The 14,594-nt window shown below is 38.0% G+C and overlaps 1 protein-coding gene across 1 annotated transcript in view; it reads left to right on the forward strand.

Moving 5' to 3' along the window:
• Cenpi (centromere protein I) overlaps window positions 1-12,255 on the forward strand; it is a 60,056-nt gene extending 47,801 nt beyond the window's left edge. The window contains exons 21-22 of the mRNA XM_052735569.1: window positions 10,772-10,813; window positions 11,456-12,255. Of these exons, the coding sequence (XP_052591529.1) occupies window positions 10,772-10,813; window positions 11,456-11,605 (192 nt within the window). The 3' untranslated portion in view covers window positions 11,606-12,255. The remainder of the gene's footprint in view (window positions 1-10,771; window positions 10,814-11,455) is intronic.
• The last annotated feature ends 2,339 nt before the right edge of the window (window positions 12,256-14,594 follow it).

A 14,594-nucleotide genomic window follows, 5' to 3' on the forward strand; every position in this document is an offset into this window, starting at 1 on the left:
TATTTTTAAAATTTAATTTATGTTTATGTGTATGAGTGTTTTGTCTGAATGTATATCTGCATGCATGACTGATGCCCTAAGAGGCTAGAAGAGGGAGTTGAATCCCTTGGGACTGGGGTTACAGACAGTTGTGAACTGCTATGTGAGCAGTGCTAGGAATTGAACCGGGGTGTTTTGGAAGAGCAGCCAGTGAGCCATCTCTCCAGCCCCAAATTTGCTGAATTTTTACTTCATTTTAATTATTAATGGAGATATTTAATAAATCTGAAGTTTAAAAGTTCTTTTGAGATGGATTTCATCAAATTAGACACTGAAATTCTTTCCTTAGGTCTATACATGATGTTTTAAAAATTGTGTATTTGCCAGGCATGCTGAACCAGCACTTAGCAGGCAGAAGCAGATGGTGTGTCACTGAGTTCAAGGCTAGCCTAGTCTACATAGTGGGTTCCTGGACAACCAGGGTTACATAGAAAAACCATGTTCCAAAACAACAGCAATAAAAATTGTGCATTTGCTAATAGTAAGATATGCGAAAATTCACTTCTTAGTTGATTACAGACATATACAAGATACGTGCATATATGTTATGAAATTCTTTTTCATTGCAAACTCATTTCTTATAATTCTGTTCTTTGGATATTATTTACTACATTATTAATGTTTATGTATGAGTTTAATTAATATACAAGTAAGAATTTAGTTTTAAGTTGCTGCTTTTTAAAAATGAAAATATAGCTGGGAGGTGGTGGTGCACACCTTTAATCCCAGCATTAGGGAGGCAGAGGCAGGCCTAGTTCGAGAGTTTGAGGCCAGCCTGGTCTACAGGACGAGTTCCAGGACATCCAGGGCTACACAGAGAAATCCTGTCTTGAAAACTAAAAAGAAACAAAACGAAAAAAAAAAGAAAAAAATATAATTATCATTTGGAAATGCATATATTCTTTTTTATTATTTGGGAATTTCATACATATATATAATGTATTGTTTCGAACAAACCTATCTCCTATTTCCTCCGTCATCCTTCTTACTCCTTTTCTGTCCTAACATCATGAGCTCTGTTTTCTTAAATCACTGAATCTACTTAGTGCCATCTATAAGTCCATGGGTTGAAGAGCATCTACTGAAGCATGAGTTGGTAGCCTCTCATGTCCCGCATCCCTGAAGAAAATCCACTCTTCCTTCACCCAACAACTATCACTGCTAATAGCTCTTCAGTGAGTGGTAGGACTGCATAACCACCTCCCTGCTCTATACTAGGATTTTGTGTAGCTTGATCTTGGACAAGTCTGTGAACTGTATTAACTGCTGTGAGTTCATATATGTGATTACCTGTTGTGTCCAGAAAACACTATTTCATCATAGTTATCCACTGCCCCTGGCCCTTATAGTCTTTGTACCCCCTCTTCTTCAGTGATCCCTAAGCCTTGGGAGGAGGGTTGTATACAGATATCCTACTCTGTAGTCTTTTATCCTTTGCATATTGACTAGTTGTCAGTCTCTCTATTAACCACTGCCATCTACTGCAAAAAGGAGCCTCTTTGATGAAGGTTGAGAGATGCACTTATCAATGGGTATAGTGATAAACCATTAGGAATCAGTTTAATACTGTGTCCACTTATAATAATAGTGGTAAGTTCTTTCCTAGGGCATATGACCTCTCTAGCTCTTATGGGTCTGGGATCACTTAGAGATTCACCATGACCATGAATAATTTTTAATAAGAAGAGGCTTTATTAAATACTGGCGTTAGATCATGGCATCAGGACAGCAACAGAGAGCACTCTCAAGATGCAGCTCCTAGCCATATTAGCCCAGGCCTTATAAAGGCAAAACACACAAGATTACATGTATTCTATGTGTAGTCAGGGTCTTATTTTAACATATGTCTTGCAGTTGACCTAGTCATCTTTTTGAGCAGAGTAATCAAGTTTGATTATACAAGCAGAAATAGCAGGTAGTCTGATTACCTATCTTGCAAGAACAGCTAATTTTACAAGCCCAATAATTTTTAACTTGCCATGCCATGTTCGGTTGATATCTCTGGGAGGCCTGCTCTTTTCTGATGGGAAACAGAGGAGGAGGGGATCTGGGGGAGAGGGGAGGTGTTGGGGAGGAAAGGGAAACTGTGGTTCAGATGTAATGTATGAGAGGAGAATAAAAGAAGGACTCCCACCCTACTCCCCCCAAAAAAAAACCCAACCAAACCAAACATACACACACACACACACACACACACACAACACACACACACACACACACACACACACACACACACACACACACACAACACACACCACACACACAGAGCCTTCAGCGTCTGGGAATAAAGGGAAGTGGGCTGACAGGGTTTAGCCTGTACAAGCTAGGGACCACTTGTTAGAGGGATTTTTGCTTTTTGATCTCTCAAGCATAGTAAGTTAAGTCTAAACTTCCAATATGATGGTAACCATCACATAGCCACTAGTTCTTGAGCAGTTAATGGTACCAGGCAGGGGTTCTGTCCTATGGAGCATGTCTTAAATCTAAGCCAGAAAGAGTTGGCTGCTCCTGTAACACTTGTGCCACTGTTGTACCAGTTGGCAGGCTGGTCATCATTGTAGCTCCCAGGCTAGATGGTTTTTAGGGCAGTCTTGGAGAGTTGTTTTTGCCCTAGGAGCGCTCTTAGCTAAGAGAAGCTTCTATTTTGCAGAACACCATTATGCTTAACGTTCTCACACTGTTCCAAGTAAACTTAGTTCCTTTGAGGTGAACTTTGCAGGTCATTTAATTAGTTAATTAATTAATTATCTTTTAGACAAGGTCTCACTGTGTAGCTCTGGCTGTCATGCAATTCACTATGTAGACTAGGCTAGCCTTGAACTCAGAGAGATCCTCTTGTCTACCTTCTCAGTATTGGGATTAAAGGTATGTGCCACCATGCCTGGCTTATTTGTATTTTATTTTAGGTCATTTTTATTTTATTTTATGTGTATAGGTGTTTTGCTTGCATATGTATCCATGTACTATATGAATGCCCTGGTGCCATGGAGGCCAAAAGATGGCATTGGCTCCCTTGGGGCTGGAGTTATAGATGGTTGTGAGCCACCATGTAGGTGCTAGAAATTGAACTCAGGCCAGGCGGTGGTGGTGCACGCCTTTAATCCTAGCACTCGGGAGGCAGAGCCAGGTAGATCTCTGTGAGTTTGAGGCCAGCCTGGTCTACAGAATGAGATCCAAAACTATGCAGAGAAACCCTATCTCGAAAAAAAAAAAAAATTGAACTCAGATTCTCTGGAAGAGCAGCTAGTGCTCTTAAGTACTGAGCCAACTGTTCAGTCCTATTCTAGTTCAGTTTTAGAATGTATATCCAGTGTACAAACTTACGAATTTCATGATGACATTTTCCGATATGTATACCATGAACTTTGTTCATATTAGCTTCCCATTACCATTTTGTTTCTCCCTCTCCTGTTCCTCTTCCCAAACAGTCCCCTTCTACTTTCATGCGTGTATATAATCCATTCTCATTCTCCTCTCCACCCTGCTCCAACTCTCATTTAGCTCATGCTGGCCTCAAACTTGCTATCTGACTGAGGATGATCTTGGAATCCTCATCCTCGTGTCTCCAACTTCCAGATACTGGAATTATAAGTCTACACTGTCACATTGGCTATGTAAAAGTTTTAAAATATATATTCTCCATATGAGAGAAAATGTATATTAGTCTTTCTGAATCTGGCTTGTTTTGTTTAACATGATGATCTCTAATTCCATCCATTTTCTTGCAAATAATATAATTTCATTCTGTATGGATAAATAAAACTCTAGTGTATATTAGCTCTCTATAACTGCTTACTTCCATAGAAAACTCTCTGAGCCACTTTATTAGGCATGGGGCAAGGTAGAACCTTCTAGTTTTTGGTATACCCCAGCAGGCATGGAATGTCTGCCTAATGAACATGCTGGGACAAAGGTGAGCATTCTGGTATTCTTAGATGGTTACAGCTGGAATGTAGCCTTTCTGCTTTGCATGAGATCTTGGTGGAGAATGGAAGCCTCGAACCCTTAACTGTGCTATCCGGGAAGGAGCAGGTCATGGGGTCCAGTATCTCAGATCCTTGCTGTTCTAATTGAGGTTTAATAAAAATTTTTTCGTTATTCGTTTTTTAAGGTTTTAGGTTTTTTTATTTATTTATCCGTTTATTTATTTATTTGTTTATTTATTTATTTATTTATTTTAGAGACTTCCTATGTAGTCCAAATGGGCCTAAACAGAATTCTCCTGCCTCAGCCTCCCAGGTACTGAGATTACAGGTGTGCACCATTGTGTCCACATAATAGATATTTCTGAATAAATGTTGAGACCCTGCCTCAAAACAAACAAACCAAAACATTGAAAATCATTACATGGCTCAAATTCTGTGCCTTTGTTTAATAACTTCAATCTTGGACAGTTTTTTTTAAGTTTATGGGCTTCAGTTACCTTGTCTAGGTTTTGTTTTGTTTTGTTTTGTTTTGTTTTGAGACAGGTTTTCCTTGAATAGCCTGGTCTAGCCTCAAACTCTTAGCCCTCATACATCAGTCTCCTGAGTTCTGGAATTAAGGATAAGTACTGCCATACCCAGCTCCCCTTACCTGTTAAATAGGAATGATAATATCTACCTAATTATGTTGTAAACAGTACATTTCATGACGTATGTGAATCTCAGTATGTTTGGCATATAATTGCTCAGATAGTAGTGATTATTATTGTGTATTGATTAATCTGCATCATACTTCAGGGATATTTCGAGAACTTTTCATTGGAGTTATTGCTTCTCAGTACTTGAAAGCAATAGTTCAGGGCCAAAGACCCTCCTCAACTGGGTTTATAGAGTCTAGGAAGCAATTTTGGTTTCCACCAACTGGATAGTAGGCATACTGACATCTAGTGGCTGGGACTAGAGATGCAGTTAAACATATTGGTGCATAGGATATACCCTCAAGACAATTTTTGGTCCCTAATAGTCTATTTTAAAGTGTTTTGATATTCTGTCTATCTCCAACATGGCTTTTGTTCCACATTAGTACATAAAAGTCTGTTTTATTCTTTTTGGTGTTTGCCATTGTATAAATCATTGGTATGATTTAATTCTAAAATTTTCTTATTGATATATTCAGTTGTAAGAGCCTTAAATCAATGAGATTCTCAGCATTGAAAGTCTTAACCCTTGTAAATATTTTTATTAAAAATTTTACATTTATTTATGTGTGTGGCGGGGGGTTCACATATGCCATGACATTCATGTGGAGGTCAGAGGACAAATTGTAGCAGTCAGTTCTCTCCTTTCATTCTGTGGGTTCCAGGAATTGAACTGAAGTCATGAGGCTTAGTAGGAAGCACTTTCACCTGTTAAGCCATCTTGCTGGACTGTCTTGGGTATATTTTGAATATGTATAGAAAATAAAAAAAAATTGTTGTTTTGAGACAGGGCCTTAAAAAGTATGAAAAGACACAGGTGACATTTGTCATACAGGTCTGCTCAAGAGTGCAATAGGAGTGGGAAGGATTTCCAGCATGGTTGTAATACAGTCTGAGTCAGTGTTTAATGGTGATGCCTGGTTTCTTTGTGGAGGGCTGTTTAGAAGAGGAGGGCTGAATAGAAGTAGAGACAGCAACCAGGGCATTGCTGAAGTCTAGATGCCATCCTGATAGTGATTTTTGTACAGGCGGTTCCGACAGAGACTAATAGACGTGGACTGCTTTGACGTGTTTAGAGACGGCAGGACTGCTGATAATAGTTTGATGGTAGGAGTGAGGAAAGGACTTTTGTTTGAGTTGATGCGACTCCATTATTAGTAAGAGGGATTCTTATGAAAGACCTGAAGGTGTTGTCTTGCTTATGGGGGAGGACAAGTTGAGACTGCGTTCTGACCTTACTTAATTTTCAGGTGACTATAGACACTTAGGACCAAAATGTTAGGAAGACAGTTTGAAATGGGGCTTGGAGCATAGGAAGAAAGGTTGGTAATTAGAGAAATAAATATAATATGGAGTTAATCAGCATGTTCTATATTTCATCATTTCCCAAACCACATTTGACCACTTCCATGTATATCAGAAATCAGGATGCACCTTGTGATCATTTACAGCCAGGTAACTATGAAGTAATTGTTCTTTGCTGTTAGAGCATGCACAAGGAGGTATAGTTGGTTTTATTTACTCTTACTGTTTGAGGGGCCCGCCACCCAGCTCCCAAGTAAATCACACATGAAGGCTTATTCTTTCTTACAAATGCCTGGCCTTAGCTTGGCTTGTTTCTAGTCAGCTTTTCTGAAATTATAGCATCTACCTTTTGCCTCTGGGCTTTCACCTTTTTCTATTTCTGTATACCTTTCTTTACTTCTTACTCCATGGCTTGCTATGTAGCTGGGTGGCTGGCCCCTGATGTCCTCCTCTCCTTTTCTAGTTCCTTTATCTTCTCTTCCCAGATTTCTCCTCTTATTTATTCTTTCTGTCTGCCAGCCCCACCTGTCCTTTATCCTGCCTTGCTATTGGCCATTCAGCTCTTTATTAGACCAATCAGGTGTTTTAGACAAAGTAACACAGCTTCACAGAGTTAAACAAATGTAACATAAAAGAATACAACACATCTTTGCATCATTAAACAAATGTTCCATAGCATAAACAGATGTAACACATCTTCAACTAATATTCCACAACAGGCAGGCTACCATCACACTTGATGATCACAGTAGCTTGACAAAAATTTTCTGGAGACGCTGTTTTAATCCTCAAAAACAAAATGGAGAAGATGAGAAACAGCAAAACATACACATTCTGAACTTGCCTGAAGTAGGAGCCAAAAATCTGTTTGACCCTTGATATTGTCAGAGGAATGGCTCTAGGAAACCCTTCCAGGTGACAAGATCCGTAGATGCTGAAGTCTCATCAAGAGATGTAGCATTTGCGTATGACTTATGCACCTCCTCTTCTATACAGATGCTCCTTGACTTAGGGCGAGATTTTGTCCCATTGGGTTCATGATAAAGTTGAAATACCTTAAGTTGAACCATCATTAAGTTAGAAACTGTCTGTAGTTTAAGTCATCTCTAAATTGCTTATGCAGTAGAGTATACTTATGTTATACTTTTATTGTAATTACTTAACTAACTGTTCCTTAATTACTTATTAAATATCCAGTAGAGAGTAAATTCTGTGTAAAGAGTCGTTACACTAGATGGTTTAGGGGAAAATGATAAGAAAAACAGTCTGTGTGTTTAGAATACACAGTGCCATTGTGCTTTTTAACAGTACATAAGTGCTAGATGAACAACTAAACAAACAGTCCTGTGGGGAGCCGCAGCAGGGCATACCAGCATGTCATTCCATCCAAACCGACTCAGCAGACTGCTCAACACACAGCACATTCAGGTTGTGACTTTTGAAATTTTCTGTTTTCCCCAAATAGTTTTGATTCTAGGTTGATTATCCATAGGTGTGGAGTATGTAGCTATGACAGGTTGGTAATCATTACCTTTACATAATTGGGATGCTGTCATCAATAGCTTTTAGATCTTTTAAATGCTTTGTTACCAGCACTATCACACACACACACACACACACACACACACACACACACACACACACACACACACACACGCTTTTGCCAGTTTGCAAATACTTACTAACATGTGTTTATAAAAATGTTATATGGTAAGAATATGCCTACATCTGAAAGAACTGATTCAGGATTACAAAATAAAAATGCTAAGTATGAAAAAACATCATTGAGGTGAAGATGTAACTGTGGCAGAGCACCTGCCTAGCATGTACAGGGCCCTGGATTTGATCCCCAGCACTTCAAAAACAAAACAAAAACTGTATAGCAAAGGTATTGTATTGTACAAGTTTAATATGCAGAGTTTCCTGTTAGGGATAGTGAAAAGTATTCTGTCTGGGAATATGGTGATAGCCAAAGCCAAGTGAAGATTTAGAGTTTCATAGAATCTACTGTACATACGGCTTACTTCACCAGATTCCTTTATTTTTTACTTTTTTTAAACTTAGCATTCAAAGTATTAGGCTTCATCATTGCATTTTCCTACTTTTTTTGTTGATTTCCATCCCCAGCCTGCTTTCCAACTCCCCTGCTCCTTCACTTCTCTTCCCCCAATCCACTTCATGTCACATGTGTTCTGTTACTCTCTTTTCCTTCCCTCCCTCCTTCCTTAACACTCCCATTTCCTCACACTCCCCTCTCTAGTTTTATACCCTCCAGCATACATATACATATAGACACAAATGAAAATCGAGGATTTGGGGCTTAGGCAGATGGCTCAGTCTGTAAAGTGCTTAGAAGGCAACAGAAGAACCTGAGTTTCATCCTCAGAGCTCACATCTTAAAAATGCCACATATGTATTGTAATGCCAGTGCTGGGGAGGCAGGGGCATCACTGGCACTGGATGACCAGCCAGCCTACTCTAATCGACAAGCCCTAGGCCACTGAAGAGATGCTGTCTCAAAAACAGGGTGCTGAAGGAACCACACCAGAGGTTCTCTGCTGGTCTTCACATATGTGCACATGAACATATGCACACAAATGTACACAAAATCTAGGATCCACATAGGAGAGAAGACATACAGTATGAGTCTGGATTATTTTGCTCAATGTGCTAATTTAGATTTCCATCTGTTTTCCTGCACATGTCATGATTTCATTTTTCTTTTATGGCTGAATAAGTTCAGTTGTGTGAATGTGCCACATTTTTTTAGCCATTAATCAGTGGACAGATATAAAGGGTGTTTCTGTTTCCTGACTGTTATGAATAGTGCAGTAATAGACACAGATGTTCAAGTGTTCTCATACTTATTCCCATAGTGGCTACAGCAATTTACTCTCCAATAAGCAGTTAATGAGGGTCCACTTCTCCCATATCCTCTCCAGCATTTGCTGTCATTGCTTTTTTTCTTGATTTATGATTTATTTCTATTTTATGTGTATGGATGTTTTGCCTGCATTTATGTATATGCACCACATGAGAGGTACCCCAGAGGTCATAAAAGGAGGTCAGATTCCCTGCAACTGGAATTTCAAAGGGTTGTAAGCCACCAGGTGTGTGCTGAATCCTGTGCAAGAGCAGCATGTGCTCTTAAGTGCTGAGCCATCTCTAGCCCCATGTTTTTGTAATGATAGCCATTCTGACTTGAGTGAGATGAAATATCAAAGCAGTTTTAATTTTCATTTTCTGATGGCTAAGGATGTCAAACACTGTAAAATGGTTATTAGCCATTTGTATTTCTTCTTTTGAGAACTTTCTGTTCAGCTTGTTACCTTATTGGTTGATTGGATAATTTGTTTTTGTGATGTTTAATTTTTGCAGTCCTTTAGATATTAACTCCCTACCTGAAATTTAGCTGGCAGAGATTTTCTCTGATTCTGTGGATTGTCTGCAGGTAGTTTCTATTTCTGTGCAAGTGCTTTTGAAATTCATGTAATCCCATTGGTCAGTTCTTGGGATTATTGCCTGTACTATTGGAAGCCTTTTCAGAAAGATTTTGCCTATGCTTATATCTTGAAGTGTTTTCTCTCTAGCAATTGCAGAATTTCATTTCTAACATTGAGGTCTGTGGTTCATTTTGGATTTATTTTTGAGGTGGGTGAGAGATACAGATCTGATTTTATTCTTTTGCATGTGTAAATGCAGTTTTCAAAGCAGCCGTTAATGAATACCAAAAATTCAAGTAATCCTTTACAGTATATTAAAATAAGACTAGAAACCAACAGGAAGAGAAACTATACAGATACCTGGAGACTGAAAAATACGTTTTTGAATGTATTGAGGAAATCAGGAAGGAATTTTTTTCAATTCTTAGAATCAGATGAAATAGCACAATCTAAAAGAACCTCTGGAATACAGCTAAGCATTTCTAGAGGGCAAGCTTACTTCAAAAATTCCTAGTAGATTCTAGAGAGATGATTTAGTGCTTAAGAGTACCTGCTGATTTTACAGAGAACCCAGCTTCTGTTCCCAGCAGCTACATGGTGTCTCACAGCCATCTGTAACTCCAGTTCCTGGGGACTCAATGCCCTCTTCTAGCCTCTGTGAGCAGAGACATGCATGTGGTGTATTTGTATACATGCAGGCAAAACACCCATATACATAAAAAACCAACAAAACGAAAATACAACTTTTTAAAAACAGTGGTCTCAAATAAACTAATGATGCACCATAAGTTTCTAGAAACACAGTAAATGGCAAGAAATAATAAAGATTCAGGTAGAAATAAATGGAATAGAAACTAAAAGAACAACATATAGAATCAATGAAACAAAAAAAAAACCTGGTTCTCTAAACTAATAAACAAGATTGACAAAGCCCTAGCCAAACTAACTAAAAAAAAAGAGGCTGAAATTAATAAAATCAGAGATGAGCCACGGTGAAATCCAGGAAGGGTCAAGGGGACCGATCAATGTAGAAAATGTGTATCTTTGTCCTTTAAGGTACAATTCAAACAGCACATTTCTTAGGAAAAAGTCTTTAACACCCTCCATCACAACTTTTAACAGTTAAGTACAAAATAAAAAGAGAAGGTCATAGGTTAGCTAAACTTAGGTGCTCACTTGTGCACTATGCTTTTATTGTTCCCCTATTTGTGCTTTTAGGGAGAAAGAAATACAGGCTGTTATTGTGAATGCTTATTCAAAAGGAATCCCAGAGTAGGAATAGAACTTAGCAAGATGAATCAGAGTGGGAAGAACCATAGTTACTCTCTGATGATTTTGCTAACCTAATGTGTTCATTTTAAAGGAAAGCCCTGAAGAAAGGACAGTAGAACTGAGCTCTATTCAGGTAAATACATTTACTTTCATCACGGATATGGATTTCATGTAGCTTAATCAAGAGATTTTGTATGCCTTTACTTCTTTTTTAGTCTTAGTTCTACTGACTGCAAAAAGTAAAAATGAAAAGTTTGCCTTCATAATGCTGTCAAATAACTTCCATCCAGATTTATTGGCATAGACTTTCATTGTCTTAGGATATAACTCTTCATAGTTTGACTGTTGCTGTTCTGATAATCCGTTGTCTCATGTAATAGTACAGTTGTGTGTATCTAAAGTGAACCTGATGTAAGAACACTGTGTACAGTGTTCTCATTATCCTAGAAAATCCTCCTGTGTACACAGCATAGACTGTGCCATAATATCTTTTGTGTCATCTATTTTAGATACTAAGTTTCCAGAGTATGAGAATGGTGGCACTTACCCATTTCACAGTACTTGCTCTGATGAATGTTTTGCCAATATAATTAAAGCAATATTTAGATCCCTTGGATTAACTTAGTGACTTAGCTCTAATAATGAACCTAGCCCTTCTAAGCTGTTGTTTGCAATATGCATTCAGGATGTTGTAAACTTTTCTGGGGAAAGAAAAGGAGGCAGGGAACAAGTATTCATGTTCAATAAGTAATTTTTTTCTTTTTTGTACCTGCAGGGGAAGAAATGGAACTGGTATTTGGACTATTTATTTTCAGAAGGTTTTCAAGGCTTGAAACTTTTCATAAAAAGTAGTATTCACCGTTCTTCTCTATCCCAGTCAGAGATCAAAACCTCAATGGTAAACATTAGAAGAATGTTGACATAAACAAACTGGGCATGCTAAACTAAACTCCTCATTGCTAGAGAGGCCATGTAGCTCAATGTGAGTTTCCATACCCATTTCACAAGCCAACTGCTGTCTTCAAGGAGTACTTAGACTGGCTTTCTGTCCATAGCTCAGGAGAACCTTGGTGTGACTAACTTATTTTTTAGTATTCAGATTTTTAATTTACTAATGAAAAAAAAAATCTCTTCATCTGCTTTCTAGTGGGAATTTTTATCTGCTATGTTAGTAGAAGATAACGAGTAATATAAAGTTACTCTGCAGACATTGTTATGCAGAATACTCTGCAGTGTCTGGAATCCTGGGGACATTTCTGTTTTTCTTATGTGAACACCAGCAGCAGCACCAAGTTACTTATAATAGGCTGCTACATGGGTGTAACACATTCCTGAGAAGCTGATAACTGTTTGGGCCTGCACTGACAGTAATGTATGTAGGAAGGAAGGATAGAGGATGAAGAAATTTCTGATTTTATTGGTTTTATTTCCTGAAACCATCATATTATTTGAGTGTATATGTGTATGTATGTATTTATGTATATATTCAGATTTAAATTTCCAGGCCTAAATAAACTAACTTAAGCTTTACCTTCAGGAGTAATTCTGAAGATTAAAAAAAATCCATAACAGAGATTATTTTTGCTGAGAATTCATTGTAAATTTTGTTTCACTACTACTGAACAACTTCCATTTAGTACATTCACATTGAGAATAACATCTGACTTTTTAATGGAGACTCTGAAAGCCAGAAGGGACTGGACAGATGTTCTACAAGCTCCAAGAGACCACAGATGCCAGCACAGACTACTATACCCAGCAAAACTATCAATTCCAATCTCCAGAGAAAGAAAAACATTCCACAATAAAAACAAATTTAAATAATTTCTGTTTACCAATCCAGCTTTATAGAAGGCACTAGAAGCAAAACTTCGTCTGAAGAAAAGAGTACACCCAAGAGACACAAGGAATCCTAGAACAGTTAGTCACAATGGGGGGGGGATTCCCACACCACCACGACAAAAATAAAGGGAATTAATCAGCACTTCTCATTAATAATTCAATATTAATGGTCTCAGTTCCCCAATAAAATGACATAGACCAACAGACTGGATTAAAAAACCAAAAAATGCACCTCACCACCTATGACAGACATCACCTTAGGGTAAAAGAATGGAAAAAAAGTATTTCAAGCAAATGGATCCAAGAAGCAAACATACTTTAAACAAAACTAATCAGAAGAGATAAAGAAGGACACTAGCTACTCATTAAAGGAAAAATCCACCAAGAGGATATTACAATTTTAAACATTTATGCACTGTATTAGTTAGGGTTCTGTAGAGAAACAGAATGTGTGTGTGTATACATAGCATATATGTGTGTGTGTATATATATAATATGAAAGTCCCTTAGATAGAGAGGTAGACAGACAGACAAATAGGGGATTTATTAGAGTGGCTTACAGATTATGGTCTGACTAGTCCAACAAAGGCTGTCTCTCAACAGAACGGCCAAGAACCCAGCAGTTGTTCAGTCCACAATGCTGGATATCTCAGCTGATCTTCAGTATATACCAGGATCCTGAAGAAGTAGCCTCTAATACTGGTGAAGTAAACTTGCAAAACTTCATTTCTCCCTTGTCCTTTATATAGGCTTCCCCAAGAAGGTGTGGCCCACATTTATGGTGAGTCTTCCTACCTTAAATGACCCAATTAACTAAAAATCCCTCATAGGTGTACCCAATGGCTTGGGTTTTTAGTTAATTGCAGAAATAGTCAAGTTGACAACCAAGAATAGCCACCACATGCATCAAGTTCTGTTCTCAGCACTTACACAGAGGATCACAATTATCTGTAACTTCAGTTATAGGGGATCCAATGTCCTCTTCTGTCCTCCTTGGTCACCAGGCATGCATGTTGTGTACATAGATACATACATACATGCAGGCAAGACACTCATCCACATATAAATAAGTATATTTTTTAAAGAGGACAGAAAAGAAGAAAATATTTTAAATTATGGCTAGTGGTGCCCTAAGCTTGATACATATCTACATCCAAGAAGCTCAGAAAGATTCGCAAATCAAATCTGGTAATATACTGTATAAAAAAGGATTAATTATATTCCATGACAAACTGGGATTCACCCCAGGGATGCCAGGTTCATTTAACATTGCAAAATCAGTTAATATGTCATGTCAAAATGTTCTTTTAAAAAGTAAAGACAATCTAATAAGTGCAGAGATATTCCATATTCATCTAAAAGACTGAATATAGTTAAGGCAGTATTCACCATGCTCTTCTACAGTTTAATACAATCCTTGTTAAAATCCCAGCTGGCATTTACAGAAACCAACAAGTTGATTTTAAAATTCAAATATGAAGGGTTGAGGGAGGGGGACAAGAGGTCACATGTAAAGTGAGTGTGTAAAGAAGTCAGAGCAGGTAGTAGGAGGACATAAGGGGACCATGGGAAGAAGACAAGGAGAGAAGTAAATATTTGAAAAAATGCCATAATGAAATCTACTTATTTGTAAGATAATAAAGCTTTCTTCAGATAGACATCCAAGGGACTCTGAATTACTAGAATAGTGTTGACATACAAAACAACTAGAAACCATGAGAGGACTCACACACTTCTTAACTTCAAAACTTACTACAAAGGTACACTAATCATGTGGGATGTCCACTGGAGAAGACAACTGGAACACTGGTTTAAGCTAATATTAGTCCACTGGCAACTACACTGGGTGTTTTGGGATTTCAGTGTAGCCCTGGGCCTTCCTCAGGGTGAGATTTTAAGCACAAAAACAATATCCTGGGTTGACATAGAACAGTTAGTCAGAAGCAGAACTACAGAAGCCAAAAAGCAAGGTTAGTACATTTAGAGACTTTACCAGAATTACGCACTTTGATGGATTAAGTCTTTGTTTTCATGTGCTGAATGGAGTTTTATGGCCTGAATGGTACTTCCAT

The sequence above is a fragment of the Peromyscus californicus genome, unplaced genomic scaffold (assembly GCF_007827085.1).
Source record: "Peromyscus californicus insignis strain IS unplaced genomic scaffold, ASM782708v3 Scaffold_10__1_contigs__length_136768540, whole genome shotgun sequence".
Lineage (NCBI taxonomy): Eukaryota > Metazoa > Chordata > Mammalia > Rodentia > Cricetidae > Peromyscus > Peromyscus californicus.